We start from the raw sequence: 14,216 nt of genomic DNA, 5'->3' as shown, positions 1-14,216 counted from the left end.
GCTCTTTGATTCAGAATACTGCAATCATAATAGTATCATTAGTGAAACTCTCAGTTACTATTCCATTTGCAGTTATAGAAAGCTTATTGGTCTTCCTAAACACACACACACACTCCTGAGTATCTCTAAGTAATTAAAAACAGAATAATCACACACACACACACACTCCCCCCCTCCCCCAACAACAATTTCCACAACCTAAGAGCCGGCGTCTTTTTCTTTTTGATCTCGTATCACCATGTTCTCCCCTGTGTCCAGCGCCTCGGTCATTTGTGGGTTACCCCCATTAACATCTCTATCATTTTCTCTTTGTATTCAACCAGTGCTTATTTTATTAATAGGCACCTAGTCCAGTATATTATCTAATAATATTAATATTAGACGTATATTAGTACTCTGCCCCTACCCCAGTGGCGGGGCTCTATTGCATGGTTTGCTGCCAAGAATCGCCTCTATTATAATTTTTAGAAATAAAACAGCATATTTTTTTAATTAAAAAAGAATTAAGATAATGCCTTTTGTCGAAGCCCGACCCATGCTGCCTTTTAAATGAAACGCTCAATGCCCAAAGTCATATTTTTCTCCTTTCCCTGCACTTTTTCGCGGCCACAAATGGCAAAATATATAATGTAGATATGTCATGCATGTATCTTTTGCAACATGCTCATGGCAAATCAAATAAATCTTCCAATCATTACACAAAGACACTCTTTTATCTATGCGAGTGCAAATTGATTGTTAACATTTGTCAATAGCTACTACAATTGTAATCTTCCAAAGACCACGAATATTTAGATCTATATTATAAGTTTGTTTGTTTTTTGTTTTGTTTTTTGTTTTTAAGGCGCTTGCAACACATTTGTCATATCAGCGCCAGTAAAAAGGGAGAAATTGGATAGTAAAAAGTTCTAGAATTACAATTAAAAAGTACCCAAGAAAAAGTAAGACAAAGGGGGATAATAGATCACCGCTTTTGAAGGTATATTCATCTTCGGGAGTTCTGAAACATGACTTGCTCGCTCACTCACCCTCCTACCGATTGACAACTGAGAACAAGCAGCTTCCCCCCACCTTACCACGCTTCACTTTCGGCCCAGCTTCCACTTCCGACAATTCCAGTGATTGCGCAGGCACATTGTGTCCGAATTACCACGGGAAGCAATTCAGACTCGGGTCCAAATTGCCACTTCTGTAAATAAATCATTGTTCACTCGGAAGATCAGGTACGAGCATCTCGGTCGGAAGATCAGGTATGAGTTTCTCATGAATTCAAAGCATCTTAGTAGTAGCAATGTAAAACAGCAACATTTGCAGTATAAATTCACACAATTAAAAAAGAGTTTTCTAATTATTTTTTAATTTGGCGGTCAAACATTATCTGGTCCCAAAAACGAAGTATATCAATTTCTCTTTTCTCGATTTATTTATTAAAACATGAATATATTGTAAACGTTTGCCACCAAATCACCCAGTTGTTCCAATTCAGACACAGGCTTGCTGCAATTCAAATATGACCTTTTTGATTTGCTCTGTTTTGTCCTTTTGTATTTGTTGTCAATTTTAATTCTAAAAGTTTTTACTAATTGATTATTTATTATTAAGAGTGAAGTCTCCTCTCGTACAGCATCCAATATCGTACTCTTTTACAAAACAAAAAGTATTTATAATAATATCATATGTTCTTGAGATTGTCTAATCAATATATTTTCACGTAATCATTAATCCTTTCCCGTTCTTTTTAATGCTTAAATTTCTAAAGAAACCACCTTTAAATTTGACTATTATCAGATCAGTCCACCCTGATCGTAAAGGTTAGCTCGTTTGACATCCATCTTAGCTCAAAATAAGAAAAATTAGTTGCACTTGTCTAATTTGTCAAAACGGTGTCTGAATTTGGCACAACTGGGTGTTGAATTGGCACAAACAGGTTGTCAGAAGTGGAATAACTGTGCCCGATTTGGAAGTAGTAACTAGGTCCCATAAATCAAGGCCAAACACACAAATAAAGTCTGATAATGGACAAGTATTTTACCAAAAAAAATTTCAGTGCTCTTAATTTTCTGCTTTTTGGCAGAAATCCGTCTTTTCCAACATATCAGACTTTTTTTTTAGCCATTATCCGATATTCATCTTTGAAAAAAATCAGTTATTTTTATTTATTTTTTTTTTAAATCTTTCAATGTAATCTCCGAGTTTGTTGTAATATTTCATCAATGGGGAGTACTTGAAACACGAAAATCAAATGTGATCATGTCGTATGTCATTATTTGACACCTGTGTTCATTTGCACAATTACTCTCGATGTGTGGCCATTAGAAGTCATTGAGCTGAGAGAGCCATTTTGGGTGTCCGAATTGGAACACCCTGCCTTTAATCTCGAATACAGTTATGGACTATGATGAAAGGATAGCTAGTGTTTTTATCTCCATTGTGATCCTAATTCAAATGCATAATCAATGTTTCAAATGAAATAACAATAGAGGGGGAAAGCATGGTAATTGGAATAAAAAATATTTTTTCTCATATGACATATAAGTGATTTCACATGCTACCACCTATCTTTTAGGTTTGATGAACCCAAGTATTGGAAGACTCTACATGTCATAGTGTTAACACATGTTAATAATAATGATTGTGAAAAAAATTGACTGGAGAATCGGTAGCCCCTTCCCCATTCTTGATTTTAAAAATACATGTTTTTACAATGCCGCCTTTTTCTTCCCCTCTCCAGAAGATAAAAATAAAACTATTCAAAATCCAGTGTTGCGACCGGTTGCTATGCAAACTAAGGGAAAATTACTCCAATCAGCAGGGAATGTGATTTTCTGAAAGTGCATTTCACTAAATATATATTTTGAGATTGATCCAGAAAAGAAAAGGGGAGGCCTTTGGTACGGTCCTTAGTAAAGAATTTGCCTCAAAATGGTACTAACCCTAATTTTTTAAAAACAACAGATAGATATCCGGATATAAATAATCTGAAACCGCTGCTCTCACTTGGGCTTGGAAAATATAATACTTTCGGAAAGAAGTGGTCCTTGCCGAGCAAAATTAGTTTTCCTCTGTTTTGTTAGCCAGATGTTTTATGATGCAAAAGAAAAATAATGAAGCCAATTTTGGTGGGAATAGGACAACTTATTTTGTAGCATCCAATGGCAAGAGTCATCAGAGTTGCTGGACTGTCAACTCTTACAAAGTCAGCAATTGTCATGGAGCCTTGGTAAATTTGCGTGGGTATTCAATATGTAAACGACAGTTTTGCAGTCCAAAGCAATTCTTATTGTAACCGGAGCAAAAATACCAATTTGACATTTTTGATGCCTAATCTCAAAGATTTATGATTTTGATGTCAATTTTCAATGGATATTTATTTGATATTTTGCCAGTTATCAGGGAATTATAAAACTACACGTATACCTAAAATTATATATTTTTATTGATTTTGTCCCCCCAAAAATCTTCCTAACCTGGTGTCATGACATGGCTGTGAAAGTTTGTTTGGGACAATAAGCCAATAGGTACTTTACAAGTTGAAATCAATCCACCCCCCCTCCCCTTTTTTACTAATTACCACCATTGTCACCACACACTCAAAAATACTAAGTTTATCCCACACACACACACACACACACACACAAACGTGCGCACGCTTACACTACTCGACCCCCACGGCAATCAACTAAAGGCATTCATTTTGCTAAATACTCCATGTAGTCTGTTTTCTACACCCTGAGAACCTTACTACTTGAATGAATTTAAATCATTTAGAGTTCATGTTATATTCAACATTCAGATCATGTTCAAGTGGAAGACAAAAACAGATCTGACTGACAATTGAGAACAACAGGCTAGAACTAGAACCAAAATCAAGACTTGAGTAAAATTACCACAAAATCATAAAAAGTTCCAATTTGATTCTGTTGTAGTTGATGATTCTGTGCTATAGTTATCATGGACTCATTGCATGCCAATTGTCACTTCCTAATTATTGTTCAAGATTAACTTCAAGTCCGTATAATGCAAAAAGCGCAATGTTTCCATCACCGCATAAATTTATATCAAATTATTTAAATCCATTACACATCTCACATCCTTGTGAATCCAGTTCTTCATTCATCACCTGGCCCTACACATTGACATGATATGGGGTCTTCAGTGTCAATTATGTCCTGTGGTAGTTATTCCATTTATCAATGCGATGAGGCCTGGTGGAAGTTAAGTGGCTCTGATACAGTTCCCTGAGGAACTCCAGATATCGCACTTGCATTTATAAAACTTGTTATCCAGTCCCGCCCCACCTTTTGAGTCTGATCACACAGTCAATCTTTAAACAAGTTATAGTTTATGTGCTAGTTGTGATCTGTGAGGTTCTAGTAAAACCGATTTATCAAGTTTCCTGTTGCTTATTTTGTGGTTTTCCAATTGTTGGAAGAAGTCATTTGTGTGGTACGGTATAGAAGGCTGTTGAATAATCAAGTACTAGTAAATCTTGTATTTGTTTTCTTTCATCTAACGCTTTTGTTCTAAAATATTGATGAATTGGGTCTTACATGATCTACCCTACCGAAAAACCTTGTTTGTTGTCTACTAGTATGTGATGGTAGTCAAAATGTCCTTCTACTATGACTACTACTGCTATTACTACCACAACTACTACTACAACTACCACCGCTACTACTATCATCACTGTTATTACCCTTTATAGCTTCATCAACCAAAATCTTTTACAAAAATTTCAAACCAAACCCTACCCTGACTCTCTACATGTAGGATTAGACTTATCATCTAAGTGCATAATTACATGTTTTTAAAATATTGACAATGATATTGTCAGTCAAATACTCGTTTTACACCTGACAATAGTGAGAAAATTTGAGTAATGTGCCCTTTCCAAGGACGGAGCATTATCTTACTGATCTGCTTAATGCACTCATGTCTCTTGTACTCTCTTGTAAATTATCACCAAACAATTACTCTCCATCTAAATAATACTAAATGTTTTTACCTTATCACCATTCTGGTTTTCCAGGTTATCTAGCAGTGGATGATTGCACAATCTGATCATTGCTCTCAAAGTCAGGGGTTTGATTTTTTTGATTTTTTTATTTGGTTATTTAATTTAATTTTATTTTTATTAACTCACTCACTGTTAGCTGCATTTTGTTGATTCTTGTACCAGTTGAAGTAAACTGCAAATCAGAGTCTGTTGTCATTGTGACTGTCTTCACGGAAAAGCTGATTCCTGACAAGCCAAATGGTGATACTCATTATGCCAAAAATGGCAAAGTCGACATATCATTCTTTAAGCAGTGAGTTACTTTACATCCCATTAGCTTTAGTGTGATGTTAACAATGATGATGATGATGATGATGATGATGATGATGATAATGATAATAGTAATTATGACAATGATAAGAAGAAGAAGAATGATGATGATGATAATAATAATAATAATGGTTCTATATGTAAGCAGATATTCTAACATTGTCTCGCTTCCATTATGACTTGATATATTTATTTTCCATTTATATTACCAGGTCATTTAACCTTGAAGCTGAGGTTATGGTGAATAAGAAAACAAAGAAGTACAAATTGAATATCGTAAGACTTCCCTATGAAATTGAAGGTTATAGCTGGCAGGTAAAATATCTTCTTTATAAAAAAGGAATATTTGTGCTTTTCTTATTTTAAATCTTTGTCAAATTCCTATCGTAACAGGTTACTTATATGTCTTTTTATTTAAAAAAAAAACCCAAAAACTACACAATCTTCACCATTGGAAATTAATTTTGAATTTTGCATACTGAAAAGTATGAATTCCATGTTAGAAATAAATATGATCAGTGTAAATGGAGGTACTCATTTCTTCTCTTCAGTCCTCATCCCACAATGGATAGGTATCACTGATTAAGCTTTTCCATCCTAGGTGTTCATTTAGTGTAAAATGTTTATTTAGCAAGTTAACTTAACTAGATACTAACAATTGATTGGATGCACCAACGATAATGTTAATGAAAGTAATGATATTAAATCATCAAATTGTGTTTATCTTATTAATCACGGCCAGATCTGTTTCATCAGCCCTCTTCAAGAAATCCTCATCATCTCTCAAGGCACCCACCTGTTGCAGCTTTTTACATGTGCCATTCTTTGTCTTTCTCTACTTCTTTTCCTTCTAATTTTTTTTTTCATTTTTTTTTCTGTAAATCTGTCCTTCTGTAATTAACTTGACTACGGTTGCTTTTGTGCTAGCCTGAGTCAACACTTTATTGGATTTCACATTCCTTATTAATTATCCAGTATTTACAGTCATACAAGAGAAGAGACCACTCATATGCCTTTTAGTGATGTTTCTGGTTTTCACTACGCCCTTCTGATATTATTTCTGTAATTTTGAGCAAGACATCTCTTTGGTCTTATTCTTATTCTATTCACCTTATAATGTTCGATTTTGTGCCTTTCTGACAAAAATCTTTCATGCCTTTCATTTTCTATCTTATAATGGATTAATTTGTATTTCGTTTCTACAAAAAAGATTGATGACTATGATTATGACAGTGACTTTCTTTTCTCTCAATATAAATATCACACATTTGTCATAAATATTTTCCCTCGTCATCTGAACGCCGCCTCTGATATAATAAATACAAACTTTGCTGTCTCGTAGAACTGTAGAGTTCATACGCTGAGGCAATATGTATCCTCTGTGTCTATTAATTACTGAGATAAAATAGGTTTGCTTGGACTTTGTTTTGTTTGATTTCATTTTTGTGTCTCATTTGCCAAAATGACAGTGGCCAATTCCTGTGTAGTAGTGTATTGTAGGACATAACTATTGGGTTACTGTGCGGCTATGTGGTCTTGTAGCATGACACTCGCTTTCTGATCAGAAGTTCATGGGTTCGAGCTTCGCTCGGCTCATAGTTGAGTCCTTGGAAAAGGCTCTTTACTCACATTCTCTCACCGTACTCTGGTGTAAAATGAGTACCTGGCCGTTAACAGTGTTGTCTCTGTCTGAAAAAAATATAATATCGCCTAACAGGCATCATGTCCCGTCCTACATGTTAAGTGTTGCTGTTGGCCAGGGACCCCTTGTAAAGCGCTTTGAGCACGTTTAGTGGATATTGCACTATATAAAAGCTCAATTTTTTAAAATTTCTTTTTTTTACTTACTGCCTAGATGGACTGAGTACTTGTATACTCAAAGGGATTTAGAAGATCCAGGGGAGACCTTCTGTAAGCTCCTTGAGCTAAGGGAAAACAACTCAAGTATTCCTATAACTAACCATAAGAAAAAATAAAACCTAGTACCTTTAACTAACCCTTATAGTAATAGGAAAAACAAACACCCTAGGACCTATACCAAGACCTATAGCTAACCCTTATGGAAAAAAAATCCTCGGACCTCAAGCTAACCCTAATAGAATAAAAAAAACCTAGGACTGCTTTGCACTACCTTTCAATTCTTCAATGACAAAATGATGGCAGAGAACTAAAAGAATGGCTATATTAGGATCGCAAAATTGTTAGATCTGAGATTGAATAAATTCATTGTTGCATGGATCTTAGAATTTTTAAAAGACTGTAACTAATTGGTGAAAGTAGTACTAAACAATTCATGCAACATCACTACCAATACCGGTGCTCCCCAAGGTTGTGGACTGTCACCAGTACTTTTCACGGTGTACCCATCCCGAAAATGTTCCAATTATAAAATTTGCGATGACACTTCTCGACAGGACCTTATAGTAGATAACAATGAAACAGCTTATTTTGAAGAAATTGAATCTTTTGTCTCTTGGTGTGATATAAATTGTTTAGACTTAAATGTAGGTAAAACAAAAGAGTTAGTTATAGACTTTAAAAAATCAAAAACCATCCATCACCCACTAAAAATCAAAGATCAAGTAGTAGAGCAAGTTTCAGAATCACATATTTAGGAATAGTCGTAGATTATAATCTGAAATATAAAACAAATTAAATCTAAAATTAATAAACGTATGTACTTTCTCTCTAAACTTGCTAGTTTTAAAATCGATTCAAGCCTTTGCACATTGCTTTATAGATCAGTCATTGAAAGTGTGTTGTCTTTTTGTATATCAGTCTGGAGGGGGGGGGGGGGGAACATTAGGATGGCTAATAAAATGCTCTTTAATCGAACAATTAAAAGAGCATCAAGATATACTAATAGAATAGACTATTTTGACATTTTATTTTGAAAGGTGCTGTCTCCGAACATTTAACAAAATAAAAATTGTAAGAAACCTCAACTCAATAAACATATCATAGCATCTATTAGAGCGAAAGACATAAACTTTCCTTTCTCTCGACAATCATCAGGTTATTCAATATTCAAGAATTATGAACCTCTATTGTACTATTTATTTCACTTTTTGTGTTCTTAGCTGTAGATATGGTTTACATTCTTATAGATAATTTTAGAGTAATGATTATGTATTCACTAACTTATCTATTTCTACACTATTTTTATTTTCCAAACATCTGCAGTGAAATATTTTAGATTGTGATACCAAATATACTCTTAAAACAATCATTAAATTTCTTTTTATTCTATAAAGGCTACATATTATATATATATATATATATATATATATATATATATATATATATATATATATATATATTATATATATATATATATATATATATATATATATATATATATATATATATATATATATATATATATATATATATAAATAATATCCACTATATTGCATATAATAGATACACTCTTATTTAATTTATTTTGAGGTATTTATAGGTTATTTAATGCTGATTTCTGTGTATTTTTAATGTCAATACTTTAATCCATCTCTTTTCTTTGCCATGTCTGTTTTTACAATTTCTAAAATGGATGAATAAAGATTATTATTATTATTATTATTATTATTATTATTATTATTTGGCTGTCAGGTTCTGCTCTTCACTTTTGTCAATAAAGGTATGCGATATATCAAAGGAAAGAAAAGTTTGTCTACTTCTTTAAGATATATTATACCACTTACCGATATGGTTTCTCTTATATGTGATAATAGCAAATAATAACTGTCTACCTTCTTTTGTAGATGACTATATAAAAACGTTCAAGTCACGTGCAAAATCTACATAGAGTTTGGGTGGGTTTTTTTTTCAAATCCGTCTTTTTACCCACCAGTGGTAGGAAAACTGGTTTTAAGTCAGATATGGCAAAGTGTACTTTTAGATTGATGATAGTCTTAACCGAAGGGTAGCAAATAATTGTTACACAATTCATTCATTGTAATCAAGATTAATTTCGACATTTCATGATTATATCTTTTTTATTATTTTTTTTCCAGATAAAGAAGAAAGGGGAAGTAGAGATTATTCTCAAAAAGAAGAAAGAAGTAGCCCCTGATGGGACAGAGTTTTACACTGACTGGGGACCTATTGTGAGAACGAGGGGATTGGACCAGTACGACAGCAGCGAGGATGAAGACGGGAATGTTCCAGATCCCGTGCCTTTCAAGTCCAAATCAGAGGAACTTGAAAAATTGGGATTTGAGGTGGAGAGGGGAAAGAACAATGTGTTTGAATTGGATGCAGCAGATATAAAGAATTTGAATTTGAATTTGTAATTTGTTTTGTAGAATTTTTAGTAGTCCAAAAGGCTGATGTCTTAGTTTAGAGTTTTAGTCTCAAAGTCTTATCTGTAATGTATAAATAACTGAATTTGATATATATTTTTATAGCACATTTCCTGATTCATTTAATTTTTTATTTGTTTCAATACGCTTTAAAATGCTTTCATTGTAAGTTGATATTGTACTTTCTTTAAGGGAGCTATAATGGCTTTAAAATTCTTTTTTATTGGGCATGGGAGGTAATTTTAATGCAAGATTTTAAAAAATAAAAATTAAAAAAAAAATAATGTAACTCTCCTGAGTTAGCAATATGCTTTGATTATCTTATGATTATTTGTCACCATGCTTAAGACAAAATATTATAAGCCTAATCACCCTAAATTTTGGTTTAATCACTTTTTAAATTTGTTTTTACTTCTTTCTTGTATTATCATACGGCGAAACCCTTATTTCGATTGCTTTTGTCTCCAGTTCAATTTATTATCTTTTCATAGCTATTAAGAAAAGCTATAGTTGCATTTGCATCACCATAATTGTTCTTTTGATTAAATCAGCCAAATTTGTAGTATAATCAGATGAACAATTGCAGTTATATTATTAAATATATAGTCTTGCTGTGTAACAGTACACTAAATATAGCCCTTGGACTGGAAGCTATTACTAAATTTAGCCAATGTTAAGAATTGGTTACTGTATTGCTGTGGACTAAATGAGAAATAAATTTGTTTGTATGTACACAAGCAATCCTAAGAGATATTCGTCCACAAGCAACATCTGGTGTCAATCCTCCATATTATTGATCCCTTGCACTATATACACTTTACTAGATATTTATATCTTTAAAATTATATAATCTGTATGCCCCTTGAAATTTATACTATGTAATTATTCTTTTGGCTTACAATACTATTACACTATAGCTACTACCAAGTTTTACTTTACCACATTTATTTACGTATATTATGTTTATGTATGTATCATTGTCAGCATTTTATACGTCTGTACAAAAATTTCCTTTTCGATGAATAAAGTACATTATTATTATTATTATTTATCATATTATTATTATATGTTATCTTCGATCTTTATGTTATTACTTTCTAATCAGCAGCATGCCTGTATCACGTTTTTAAAAATTTTGATTATTACATACTATATGCAGGATAATTAATCATAAGCTTTTATAACAACAAATTATCCAATTCGTGTGCTAAATCACTTTACAATGGTCCTGAGCCCACAACAACACTTAACGTGTATGACGGTACCTGGTGACTGTAAGGCGCTATTATAATTTCTTTTTTCAAAAGAGACAACTCTTCTTCCTGGTTAGGTACTGGTTTTATGTCTTAACATCGCGAGAGATTTATGTGAGCAAAGAGCCTTTTCTAATGACTCAACTTTTGTATTACCTCGATCCAGGGATATGGAGGTCAGAAGCCACGTGTCATACCACATGATCACAAAAGTACAAGATGATGATAGGATTCAAATAGATCAACCCATTAGTGGCGGGCTTTGATTTCACTCTGACTATTTTTGGTCCAGTTAGAGTATAATTGAACCCTGCCTATCAAGGGGTAATTTTTAAGAGAATAATTCTAGCATATGGGGGCACAAATGTCTGAGTGAATAAGGCATTGTACTTCCATCCAAAGACCCGAGTTCAAGTCCCACTTAACTCCAAGTGCTGACTTTGCAGCACTGTGGTTTGGGTAACACCTGAGTCTTCATGGTCTCTCTTATTTTTATTTTTTTTTTATTTTTTTTTTTTTTGATGGACCCAAAAGAAAAAAATTCCTGTAAGAATGAAGGAAGAGAGTTTTTGTTATTATTTTTATTATGGTATTTTCACCTCTTTGCATACAATATTGTTTCCGCAGCAGGTTCACCTCACTGCGTCATCAGGAAAAAATGTACATTATTATTTTAATTTTCCCCTGGTTATACCGTGAATCGACCCTGCTAAGGAAAGAAACAACATTGTATGCAAAGTGCAGGGTGAAAATGATATAATAATCCAGGTTCTTTAAATATTTGAGCACTTTAAAGATTCATGCACATCCTTATCTCCCGAAATATTATTATTTTTATATTGTACACTGATTGTGCTGATTGTTGTATTTGTGACTTTGTTTCATTTGCATTTTAGTAATAAAAAAAAAAAGGAAAGCAAGCCTCTATTTGTGTTAAGAAATTAAGAATTAATGTCTCTTGCCTGTTATACATGTACAAAGCCTTATATCATTTAGACTTAGACAGGACTTGAATATTGATATTATTATGTTTAAATTAAATCAAGGACAAAACTCAACAGGAATACTACACGATCTGCTGTTAAATACAGAAGTGGTATTTTATTTGTTCCCCCTGCTTTTTCAGCAGCAGCAAATAAAACAGAATTGCCAAACATTGATAAAAAAAACTTTGCTTCAATTTTAACTTCAAATATCAGTGAATTAAGACGACCCTTCCCTATTTTTTCTTTATTTGTTACTTAAGAAGTCTCCTGTTGATAAAATTTTGACAAGTTGAGAGTCATCTTAATAGTTCGGCCATAATTTATGAAAAGACGTTTTGTTTGTGTATGACAGAAATAATCTACAGTATAGAGTAGATTTATACCTCATTGGCAAATGTTAGCTGTTTTTTTCTTGTTTTTATTTGATACCTTCATATGCTACTTTATTTTAATTATCTAGTGTTCTGTAGTGGGTGGAATTGCCCGTAGGGTGAAGGAGCGTTGGACTTTTCATCCATCCACAGCCCTGATATCTCTTCTATTCCCCCTACACGAGTCATTTTCACAGACTTTGTTTTCTTGTTCAGAAATGATCAATTTGGTTTCACCTAAGCCCTGTCAGGAGTCTTTTAATGAGAGCGAAAGAGTCGGATGGATTTATTATTTGAGAGACGATTTCTTTTCCTTGTAAATAATCTCTTCATTATGCAGTACAAGCTGGTATTGGGACAGCTGATTTATTGGGACGATTCCTTGGGAACAGTATTTTTTTCTATATAAAGAGTCATAGCCTTTCCAATTCTCAGCCGCTTAATTGGGACGGCCTGCTACTTAATGAATGTGGACGAAATTTGACAATGACCATCCCCATCAAAGATCTTTTTAGTTGTCTTCAATCATTTTAAATGGTGGTTCATAAAATGCAAATTAGTCTAATGGGACGGTCAAAAGGGTGTGTGGTTGTACCGTTCATCACAGAGGTGTGAACAATAGAATTTACATTTACCTATCCCCTGTTAGTGTCTATTGCAACAACCAATCGGTTGGGTGGTCAAACTGTTCGTCATAGTCATCACAGAGATCTGAACAATAGAATTTACCTGTAATCCCTTGTCAGTGTCATCGTCACGTTCATGGTCTTGGTTCAATGGCCATGTTGTTAGGTTTGCCGGTAAACTGACCATTGGTGCGATGGGTAATGAGTGATGGCTTTGTTTGTTGAAGGCTGTCACCTCCAAATGGTTTGTTCAATGAGACGAATGGCAAGATAAATCATTTGTAATCCATTGCTCACTTATGCAACTGTTATAAGTGGCAAATCAGTAATTGTATTGTGCAGTTAGATTTGTCTCTCATTGTTAGAGGTAGATTAAGGTGCCGTTTGTTTGTTTGTTTTTCATTAAGACGTGAAATATCGCTCTCTGAGAAATGTTGTTGCAATAACTGACATCCCAAGTGATTACAAAGAGATTTAAAGAATGATGAAGGTTGTCGGTATAAAACTCGCCACATCTGGAAAATTGCTAAATTTTATGGCCGTCGCTTAATTGGGATGATTAGTCAGGAACTGAGCTGTTACAATAAACTGGTTTGGACTCTATTATGTTATTGGAGTGTATCCCTTTTGGCAGATATCCTTTGACAGTGGAAGTATGGATTTATTGGAGATAAAGATAAAGGGAGTAAATCTGACTCATGACTGAACAACACAAAACAAACGTTTCGGCCCTTGGCCTTTTTCAAGTAAACACAGAATATTCTGTGTTTACTTGAAAAAGGCCAAGGGCCGAAACGTCGTTTGTTTTGTGTTGTTCATTTCATGAGTCAGATTTACTCCCTTTATCTTTATCTATCAGTCTGCTTATAGGCAACATCATTCGACGGAAACCGCACTTGTTAGGGTTGTTAATGATCTCCTCTCTGTTATAGACAATGGTTCATGTTCTTTGCTGAATTTGCTTGACCTATCGTCTGCTTTTGATACTATTGATCACAATCTTCTTCTCAAACGTCTTGAAATTACTTATGGCGTGTCTGGTGCAGCGCTTGATTGGTTTAGGTCATATTTGTTTAATCGTAAACAGATTATTACGGTGGATGAATATAGATCGGAGGAAATCTTTCTTGATTGTGGGGTTCCCCAGGGTTCAGTCCTTGGACCCGTTCTTTTTGTTTTGTACGTTGGCCCTCTGTCTAAAATCATCAGAAGTTTTGGTCTGTCTTACCATCAATACGCTGATGATACGCAATTGTACTGCGTTTCCAATATGAGAAATTTACAAGAAGTATCAGCCAATAGTAAAAATTGTATCCAAAGTGTTAAGAAATGGATGAATGAGAACAGACT

At 33.8% G+C, this 14,216-nt stretch overlaps 1 protein-coding gene across 1 annotated transcript in view; it reads left to right on the top strand.

Annotated features, from left to right (window-relative positions):
• LOC144978296 (uncharacterized) overlaps positions 1-10,674 on the top strand; it is an 11,503-nt gene extending 829 nt beyond the window's left edge. The window contains exons 2-4 of the mRNA XM_078924152.1: positions 5,180-5,309; positions 5,539-5,641; positions 9,343-10,674. Of these exons, the coding sequence (XP_078780278.1) occupies positions 5,180-5,309; positions 5,539-5,641; positions 9,343-9,621 (512 nt within the window). The 3' untranslated portion in view covers positions 9,622-10,674. The remainder of the gene's footprint in view (positions 1-5,179; positions 5,310-5,538; positions 5,642-9,342) is intronic.
• The last annotated feature ends 3,542 nt before the right edge of the window (positions 10,675-14,216 follow it).

The sequence above is a fragment of the Berghia stephanieae genome, chromosome 8 (assembly GCF_034508935.2).
Source record: "Berghia stephanieae isolate SIO BIC M18660-M18661 chromosome 8, UCSD_Bste_1.3, whole genome shotgun sequence".
Classification (NCBI taxonomy): Eukaryota; Metazoa; Mollusca; class Gastropoda; order Nudibranchia; family Aeolidiidae; genus Berghia; species Berghia stephanieae.
Note: the sequence above shows the minus strand (reverse complement) of the source record. Positions and strands in the feature narration are given on the sequence as shown.